This window comes from Dendroctonus ponderosae, unplaced genomic scaffold (genome assembly GCF_020466585.1).
Source record: "Dendroctonus ponderosae isolate FM_Combo_2020 unplaced genomic scaffold, Dpon_F_20191213v2 Dpon_F_20191213_10, whole genome shotgun sequence".
Lineage (NCBI taxonomy): Eukaryota > Metazoa > Arthropoda > Insecta > Coleoptera > Curculionidae > Dendroctonus > Dendroctonus ponderosae.
In genome coordinates, this window is record NW_026017111.1 from 3,277,697 (window position 1) to 3,286,721 (window position 9,025).

At 44.8% G+C, this 9,025-nt stretch overlaps 4 protein-coding genes across 4 annotated transcripts in view; 3 read left to right on the plus strand and 1 right to left on the minus strand.

Moving 5' to 3' along the window:
- LOC109534874 (ATP-dependent RNA helicase vasa) overlaps nucleotides 1-2,803 on the plus strand; it is a 3,694-nt gene extending 891 nt beyond the window's left edge. The window contains exons 2-10 of the mRNA XM_019900652.2: nucleotides 182-335; nucleotides 387-734; nucleotides 790-1,013; nucleotides 1,077-1,298; nucleotides 1,360-1,536; nucleotides 1,588-1,783; nucleotides 1,835-1,984; nucleotides 2,036-2,346; nucleotides 2,403-2,803. Coding sequence (XP_019756211.2) covers nucleotides 182-335; nucleotides 387-734; nucleotides 790-1,013; nucleotides 1,077-1,298; nucleotides 1,360-1,536; nucleotides 1,588-1,783; nucleotides 1,835-1,984; nucleotides 2,036-2,346; nucleotides 2,403-2,468 — 1,848 coding nt within the window. The 3' untranslated portion in view covers nucleotides 2,469-2,803. The remainder of the gene's footprint in view (nucleotides 1-181; nucleotides 336-386; nucleotides 735-789; nucleotides 1,014-1,076; nucleotides 1,299-1,359; nucleotides 1,537-1,587; nucleotides 1,784-1,834; nucleotides 1,985-2,035; nucleotides 2,347-2,402) is intronic.
- Nucleotides 1-9,025, minus strand: part of LOC109534879 — a gene marked incomplete in the record, with an annotated part of 72,531 nt that overhangs the window by 55,772 nt on the left and 7,734 nt on the right.
- On the plus strand, nucleotides 4,019-5,319 carry LOC109534871 (proteasome subunit alpha type-4). The gene is made up of 6 exons (XM_019900649.2): nucleotides 4,019-4,174; nucleotides 4,259-4,301; nucleotides 4,370-4,532; nucleotides 4,589-4,886; nucleotides 4,943-5,066; nucleotides 5,124-5,319. Exons 1-6 carry the CDS (start codon nucleotides 4,172-4,174, stop codon nucleotides 5,270-5,272), a joined length of 780 nt encoding a protein of 259 aa, XP_019756208.1. The 5' UTR covers nucleotides 4,019-4,171; the 3' UTR covers nucleotides 5,273-5,319.
- LOC109534870 (bone morphogenetic protein 7) lies at nucleotides 7,017-8,696 on the plus strand. The gene is made up of 2 exons (XM_019900648.2): nucleotides 7,017-7,118; nucleotides 7,392-8,696. The coding sequence occupies exons 1-2, from the start codon at nucleotides 7,111-7,113 to the stop codon at nucleotides 8,485-8,487; spliced, it is 1,104 nt and encodes a 367-aa protein (XP_019756207.1). The 5' UTR covers nucleotides 7,017-7,110; the 3' UTR covers nucleotides 8,488-8,696.

Genomic DNA, 9,025 nt, shown 5'->3' on the forward strand with positions numbered 1-9,025 from the left:
TTGCCGTTGAAAAATGCGTAAACTTTCCCGGCTAAGCATGTGGCCGATCAATTAACACGTGCGCTTATCGGATTTGCCCTCGAAGGGTCTATTAACACACTTCAATTAACATCCGTGATAGTTAGACACTTACAAATATAATGTCTGGATAAATGTTTAATTTCTTAATGACTTTTTTCAGCCCCCCACCAGTTTTGCCTCAGAAGGAGGCACTAAGTTCGCGGCAGGCCGCGGCTTTAAACCAGTAGATATGGGATCAGACAACACATGGAACAACGATGCGACCGTCGGCGGATGGGGCGATTCGGAAGCCCCTAGCGACTTTGGCAATGGCGGTAAGTCGCTTCTGAGCCCTCTGAGGGATTGCGTTAACTCGATTTAAATAGGGCGAGGAGGCCGAGGCCGCGGAGGGCGTGGCCGAGGTGGCAGAGATCGAGATGGAGGAGGCAGAGACCGAAATGGAGGTGGTAGAGATCGAGATGGCGGAGGTAGAGATCGAAATGGAGGCGGCCGAGACCATGATGGAGGTGGCAGGGATCGTTATGGGGGTAGAGATCGGGACGGCGACAGGAATCGTGACGGCGATAGAAATCGCGACGGCGGCGATAGCTGGAACAACCGCCGCAATGACGATAAGAAAGATGAGAATGGCGAGCCGCAAAAACCAAGAGAAATCTACATTCCGGTGGAAAGAGTGAACGACGATAATCTGTTTACGGAGACAATCACATCTGGTAAGTGGGTTCGAGCTGGTGCAAAGATTTCGATCTGATAGGTCTGTTTTTGTAGGTGTGAACTTTATAAAGCTGGACGATATCGACGTTAAAGTCACGGGAGAAGATGTTCCAAACCCTATTTCGTCCTTTGATAAATCGGAGCTGCGCCCTCATCTACTAGGCAACGTTAAGAAGTCTGGTTACTTGCAACCGACTCCCATTCAAAAGCACGCCATACCGATCTTGTTAGCTGGCCGCGATATGATGGCCTGCGCCCAAACTGGCTCAGGAAAAACCGTAAGACTTTCCCAATAAGTGCAAAGAGCAAATGGGAGTTATAGATTGTATCGACTGTTTTAGGCAGCTTTTCTGTTGCCGATTATTAATATGCTCCTCCAAAGCCAAAAGCCTCCGGAAACCGAAGGTGAGACCTGCAAACCTAACGTGGTTATTGTCAGTCCAACTCGAGAGCTGACCATCCAGATCTACGACCAGGCGAGGAAGTTTGCCTCAAATTCCATTGTAAAAGCTGAGGTTATCTATGGAGGCACGTCTGTGCACCATCAACGAAGCAAGATTATGGTAAGTGTGTTCGTTTTTGCCACTGTTGTACGAGTAATTTGAGGAAATGTTCACATTGTAGAAAGGCTGCCATATCTTAGTGGCTACTCCTGGCCGGTTGAACGACTTTGTTAACCACGGGCATATTAGTTTCGCTTCCGTGCAGTTCATTGTTCTGGATGAAGCTGATCGAATGCTGGATATGGGATTTTTGCCGATTGTTGAATCCATGCTGGGTCATTCCACCATGGTAGCCACGGTGAGTTGTCTTATACGGTTCCTCAGCAGTTTTTTGAGGGTTTGATTGTAGGGCGATAGACAGACGCTGATGTTCTCCGCAACGTTTCCCGAGGAAGTGCAGCACTTGGCTGGCAAATTTCTGCACAATTACATTTTTGTGGCGGTTGGAGTGGTGGGCAGCGCATCTACGGACGTTGAGCAGGTCTTTTACGAAGTCTCGCGTTTCGATAAGAGGAACAAGTTAATGGAAATGCTCTCGGCAGCTCGTAAGTCTTTTTAACTCTATTTAAGCGGGTCTACAAGAGTTTTTATTGCAGCTGGCGAAAAGACAGTGGTGTTCGTAGAGACAAAGCGAAGCGCCGATTTCTTAGCCACGTTTTTGAGCGAGAATAGCATCCAGTCGACGAGTATTCACGGTGACCGGCTGCAGCGAGAGCGCGAAGCTGCTCTTTGGGACTTCAAAAAAGGTATGTAATTGCGGAATCTTTGTATTAGCGCTCAAACCGGATTGTTTACAGGAATTCGATCAATTCTGGTCGCAACGGGGGTAGCGGCCAGAGGCTTGGATATTGAGGGTATCCAACACGTTATAAACTACGACTTGCCTAAGAGCGTGGACGAGTATGTGCATCGCATTGGCAGAACCGGTCGAGTGGGAAATCGAGGCAAAGCCACCAGTTTCTATGATTCAAAATGCGATAGCGCCATTACCGGTCCCTTGGCCACTATTTTGAAGCAAGCGGGTCAAGAAGTGCCGGAGTTTTTGCTTGGCGGCGGGTATGGAGGCGGTTACGACAACGGAAACTTTGGGGGCCGGGACATCCGAGGGGTGAGTTTCGGTCTGCTTGAAACTGTGAATGACTGTACAGAACTGTTTTGTTGCAGGAGAACTTCGGACAGGGCCAGAACTTCAACCAGGTGCCAGTCGAAAACGAGGACGAAGATTGGTAGTGCGCGCATACTTCATTGCCCTGTTATTGCGTTTTATTTTCTTCGCAACTTGACTTTTTTTTTCGTTTTGTACTATTTTTTAGAATCTCCAGTTGTGTTAAATCCATGTTCCTTTAAGCGCGTTATATCAGATAGCGAAGTTGTGATACACGCGGAAAGAGGAAGGTTGAGACGTTATTTGGTCACGTTAGTGGCTGGCCAAACTTGTTAAGACCCGGTGAAGACTTGTCTTTTAAGAATTTGATTTCGTTTAAATACAATAAGGATAGTATTAGTTTTAAGAATTGTTTTCGATGAAGCTGCTAGGGAGTTTTAATAAAGAGTTTCTAGACGAAGAACTTTGTAACTTATTGCTGTGATCTTGTGGAAGGATGAAATGATTCATTTTAATTACACCTATTAGGCATACAGGAAAGGGCATCTACCAAACATGGTGCCGCAGGAAGTTTTTGTCATTAATTTACGATTATCTGTATAATGCTGCTGGAGAACTTTTCTCGTAATTCGCGAGATGAAGCGTAATTAAGCGTTTGGGGTGAAAGGTCGGAAATTTTGACGATAATTGCGCTCCTTTCAAGTCGGATGCTAACAACCGAATGGCTCATCGATTAGATTTTCCATGCGGCTTTGTTTCCCATCCCAGCTTGAAAATTGAGACTAAAAGTAAAACTGCTGTTCTATCGACGATGGCTTGATTATTCGCAATTGGGGCGCTTGAATTGAACTGATCGTAGTTTTAAGAAAAATTGCGATAAGGGGTTGTTTTTAAGCAAAACTCGCCTAAAATACGGACCCCAATTACCCAAATTTTGTTTGGCCCCATTTGTTACCTTTCGCCGAAATTCCTACAAACGAACAAAACTTCCCGACAAGTTAATGGCTAAATTGTGAGTTATGGTCAATTTATAGTACCTGGGACATAAATTCGCTCCCTTGCGCGCCTTCCCTAGATAGTTTCAAAGTGAAACTTTGGCAAGTTTTCCCCGAGCAATTACGACCTTTGTGCTCATACATTTCCGGTTTCATGTCATTGGGCTCAATATGGGAATTTTGGTGACTAATTTCCGTTTTTTGGGGGTAAAAGTTTAGAAAAATTGCTCTTACCATGTCAAGCTGCTTGTTTCTGGGTGCAAACTGTTGCTTTGACAGTTAAACGTCAGATAGTTCACAACTTAAAAACCGATTTTTCTCGTGGAAATCGCTCTACTCGTTTTGAAAATGCCGGGAAAGCGCGAAGGGAAAGTTAATTATTTAGAAAATTCACTAGCTTTTGCGGAAAAATTTAAAATTCCGGCAATTTTTTCAAAATATTATCCAATGACTTACGCACCATCAGTCATTCTATCAGTAATCAGACACAGACTACTTGAACATATTACCTGGAGGCGGGGTTGTTTTTATTGGGCAGGCCTTTTTGGCTAAAACTACCATACGGGGCGCTTTAAATTTTTCCCCATGTTACTGGAAATTTGTTTTCGTCCCGAATCCATAACGTCTGTTTTTACAGCCTCTAGCAGCGTTGCCGAACTTTGGCCGAACATCGAAATTGGGCGAGGAGGCGCAGCGTCGCCATAACCTACTGACAGTGAGTTGTATTTTCATTTATCATCCTATCTCCGGAGATTTATTTGCAGTTTATAAACGAATTCCTGCTGGAACATTAACAGCAGCCCATTCCTGTGCTCAGTAAACCGGCAGACAAAATGGTAAGTGGTTGATCGAGGGGGTTTTTGGCTGTTGCAATTTTTGCTTGATCATTCGCATTAATGGGGCCGTTTTGATGGTTTCAGGCCCGCAGGTACGATACCAGAACAACGATTTTCTCCCCAGAAGGTAAGCGGGTTGTCTGACACGGGTTTGCATCTATTTGCTTTGATCGGCATAATTTTGTGTTGTTGCAGGTAGATTATACCAAGTGGAATATGCAATGGAAGCCATCTCTTTGGCAGGCACCTGCCTGGGGATTCTGGCCAATGACGGTATTCTCCTGGTGGCAGAGCGCCGGAATACCAACAAGCTGCTGGATGAAGTCTTCACATCCGAAAAAATTTACAAGCTGAACGAGTAAGTGATGTTCATTGCGTGTTTTTCTTCATTCATGAATTTGTTTCTTTTTGCAGAGACATGGTGTGTAGCGTGGCAGGAATCACGTCTGATGCCAATGTTCTTACTAATGAACTGCGAGTGATCGGGCAGCGATATCTCTACCAATACGGAGAGTCCATTCCGTGCGAGCAGTTGGTTTCCTGGCTTTGCGACGTAAAGCAGGCCTACACGCAGTACGGGGGCAAGCGCCCCTTCGGAGTCTCCATCCTCTATATGGGCTGGGACAAACACTACGGCTATCAGCTCTACCAGTCGGACCCCAGTGGAAACTACAGCGGCTGGAAGGCCACTTGCATTGGCAACAACAGCTCGGTAACCCTTCATTTGAACACAGTTCTTCTTGGAAAATGCTGACGCTGTGATTTCAGGCGGCCATTTCCAGCCTGAAGCAGGAGTACAAGGAGGGCGAGATGACTCTAGCGAGCGCAAAGTCGCTGGCTGTGAAGGTGCTGAGCAAAACGTTGGATATGACCAAACTGACGTCGGAAAAAGGTATAAAAGCAGGGCAGCTGCACCGTTGATTGGTCCTAATTTGCTGCGCTTTTCCAGTCGAAATGGCCACGCTGTCCAGAGTCAACGACAAGACTGTCATCAACATCCTAAACGCGAAAGAGGTGGACGCATTGATTGCGGAGTATGAGAAGAGCGAGGCGGCCAACGAGGCCTCCAAAAAGGAGCAGACCAAAGTGACCGCCTAAGCTGCTAATCTAATGTTTAAAATTGCTGATAAATGGTTTTGTATTTACGTGAGATGTTTGGGCGCCCCTTCCTCATCCAGGTATGCCAGTTCCTATTCCAATCCCATCGGTTTGATTACGAAGAAAACCCTCCTAATCACTCTAAAATAAAAATTCAACAGATGGTTGCGTAGCTTTGCGTTCGTATTAAATTACGTTTATTTAAATACTATACTCAAAATGGTGTGTGTTTTTATTCAAGTTTGGAGCGCGCAGCTCGAATGGCCTCAATTGTAATCCAATTCCAGAGGCACAAAAAAGAAACGCTTTATATTCAAATTGGTGTTTGCTGTTGCGGAATCGGTGCGCACCCACATAGATATATACAGGTCAAATTAAATTAATTGGTGCACGTTTCGGTTTTAATTTCGTTTTTAATATTCGGCCGTTGTTGGTTTGCTGTTGGCCAGCGATGAATTCATTATATGGAAATGGGCGCATTTATTAAAAATGAGACCAAGTCGTTGAATTGGACTTTTTTGCGTCTTGTTTTGGAGCTCGACGGGAATATTTGCTTTTATTGTCGCCCAGGAAACTGAACTGGGATTTTTCGGTTTCTGAATTGACCAGGTATCACTTTGCCTTGAAACAGTCAGTTAGCTCCAGCCAGAACAGCAGCTCAAATGTTGAGCAGTGTATTTCAGAGAAAGGACCCACCCGCTTTTATCTGTCTCTGTCGCACTCAAGGGCGGCGAACCGTTGTAACGTGGTCTAAGTTCCCTTGAGAGGAGGTTTGGTCATACACTGCTCACAATTTAGTATCTAATTCAATCATTTGGCTGTACAAGTAATTTTGTGTTTTTTAACGTTTATCTTAGTTTATCTTGCGCAGTTTTAAGCAGCTGTCAACGCTTTTTGAATTTCAGTCGTGCAACTCGGAATTACAAATATTTATAAATATTGACTTCAACCATCTTTAGATGATTTATGCATTGAAAGCGCCCGAGCTGGCCAATGTTAAATAGATTATATGGAAATGGTAGTATTACTTACCGAGAAAACCAGGATATTGTTAAATTGGACCGTTTCTTGCCCCCGAAATGCCATAAAAGGATTTATCAGAGCCGGCATAAAAGACCATTTCGGTTTTGTCGTCCGACTTTCGCCGCGAAATTAGATTTCATATAAGAACTGAGAGTGTGACATTGTTGCGATTTTCTTTTTTTCTCAGGCGCCGCTATTGTATTTCGGAATTGGGAAATGTGTGCGGGCCTTTTGACAAGGATTTTCCCGCTGGACGCTTTAGCAAAATATATTGTCCTATTTTAATTTAGGCTGGTTTTTCTACACAGCAGAGAAATGAACAAATTTGCTTTTGTTGTTGTTGTAACTGTTGGAAAAATCCGGGAAAACTGGGCTAAATGCCTAAAAACCCGCAGGTTAACATGTCCTGCGAAGGAGTCTTGTAACTTTTCGTCCGGCGATAAAATTATACAAAAATCTCCCAGCAGGTTTAGTGCTGAGTGTCCAATTTCGAAGATGAACATTTGCATGCAAAACACATTCTGACATCAGTGACGAGGGTTGTAAAAGGGGAGCAATTCAGGGGTTGGGGAATTATTATTTTTCGGGCCAGACTAAAAAAATTACTTCTTGCCCATGCGGCAGTTTTCGGACTTTTTCAAGCTCGAATGCATAACTGGAAGGACATTTTGTGCTCGTTTCACGGGAATGTTGGCAAAAACTGTTTGTTTATCAGCGAATTCCTTTCCAAGTGTATACCGGAGGGATTTAAGCAGATGTGCTGTTTGTGAGTGTCTGTGTTTGTGCCGATCTGACTGAGTGTTTTGGCTCAAAACATGCCTGAGTAAGTACATAGTGGCAAGATTTTTAGTGTCAAGCTTTAAATTACCGTTTTTAGCGTATTTACCCAGAATAAAGCGAATGTTCAATTTCCCAGCAGTGTATTCCAGGAAAACCTTCCAGTGGGCTGCATTTGTCTCGCTCGCGCTCGTGCCAATGGCAAATGGTTGACCTGGTCTAGTGCCTGGAACGACTGGCTTTTGTCATACACTGGTCGAAAATTGAACATTTCTGAAATGCGGATGGTTTTTCAACCATTTGATCTCTCCTGTTCCAGCATGGTTCGCTTGGTCTTCCTAGCGCTGATACTGCAGCTTTTTGTTCAAAACGCTATTGCTGAACAGTCTAAGCAACCGACCAGCTGTCGGCTGAACAGCTACGGCACCAAGCTGATGATGGAGCTGTACAACATCCTCAACAACAGAGAGACCGATATGTTCCAGCAGGGCGCGAGAATAAGACGCAACTATCATACGTTCGAAATCCAAGAGGAGCCGAGATATTTGAGTATCGACGAAATTGCCAACGGAGAAATGAGCGACGTGGTTTACCTGATGCGCCCCATTGATGATGGATCCGGACGAAACATGAGCAGACTGAAGCTTGAATTTTCGTCGCCTCAAATCGATCTGCAAGCCAGAGTGCTGTCAGCTAAGCTGAAGCTGTTCCAGAACAAAGAACATTACCAGGTCAAAGATGATTTTTACGTGATCTTGGTCTACACGCGACAGAGGTTTGATGGAAAAGACTACTTTATCCGGGCGGGGTATACAATCACTGCAGCTGACTATTCGGGCTGGATTGCCGTTGACATATCGGAAGTATTCAAGGCTTGGGTGAGGAACAAGACGCAAATCTACGAGCTGCATGTGAGCGCCCACCCGTATAACTTTGCATGGGCCATTGTGGATCCTCGATCCATCGGGATCCAGTTCCAGCATGGACACCTCCAGAACGAGCCCTTTATTCTCAGCTTCATAAGAACCGACTCAGAGGAGCATCTGCGGTTCCCTCGGAACGTTGATACTGATCCCATCGAGCTGGATGTGGAACCTGCTGGGAGCATGTGCGAAATGGTTTCCCTCACTGTGCAGTTCAAGGAGCTGCACATGGACACTGTCGTGTTGGCTCCCCAGGAGTATCTGACCGGAGTCTGTACCGGAGGTTGCAACTTTCCCATCAAGTTTCCCGTGGAAGCCAGCGCGCATTCGATTGTGCAAAGTTTGATGCATATTAAGTATCCAGATGAGTTTCCCAGTCCCCGCTGCGCCCCACGCGAGTCCGGGAATATGGCGGTGTTGTTTCAATATGGCGCCAACACTCTTTACAAGGTTTTCCCACGCATCCTGGTAAAAAGCTGCGCTTGTCTTTAATTTTTTTTCGACTAAGTTCGGGCATTGTGCTGAATCAAGGTTGTTTCGTTGTCTAGACGATTTTGTTCTGCAGACGCTCTTAAAACTAATAATGACTTATTAATTTTAATTGCAATGTTTGTCATTTAATAATACCGCTTGATTATTAATTTTCAATGGAATAATTAATTAATTAAGGCATTTATTGATACATTGACCAAAACGTTCAATTTTTGTGCGCTTTATTTTCCTCCTCCCGGCTGGGTTTGATAGACGGGTAGGCCATCGTCTGTCTCTCTCATGAACCCGGCCTTTAGAAGGAGAGGCAGATGGTGTGGCGCACTGGTGCTATTGTATTATAAACAGGTCTGCAATTGAACTGTTTAATGGATGTTGCCTAGTTTGAGCGATTTGCATTATGCACTCGAGCAGTGTTTACTGGTCGTGTTTCAAACATTCCAGCTTTAAATTCAGGGGGGGGTTATGTAGAAAAAATACAGTCTTCTGTTGTCTATGAAATTAGAAAAATTATCGTCGTTTTGTGCAAGGGTGGCGTAAG

Coding starts and splice junctions, on each gene's coding strand:
- LOC109534871 (XM_019900649.2), top strand. Junction 4,302..4,369: donor AACGATTTTCTCCCCAGAAG/GTAAGCGGGTTG, acceptor GTGTTGTTGCAG/GTAGATTATACCAAGTGGAA. Junction 4,533..4,588: donor AAAATTTACAAGCTGAACGA/GTAAGTGATGTT, acceptor TTCTTTTTGCAG/AGACATGGTGTGTAGCGTGG.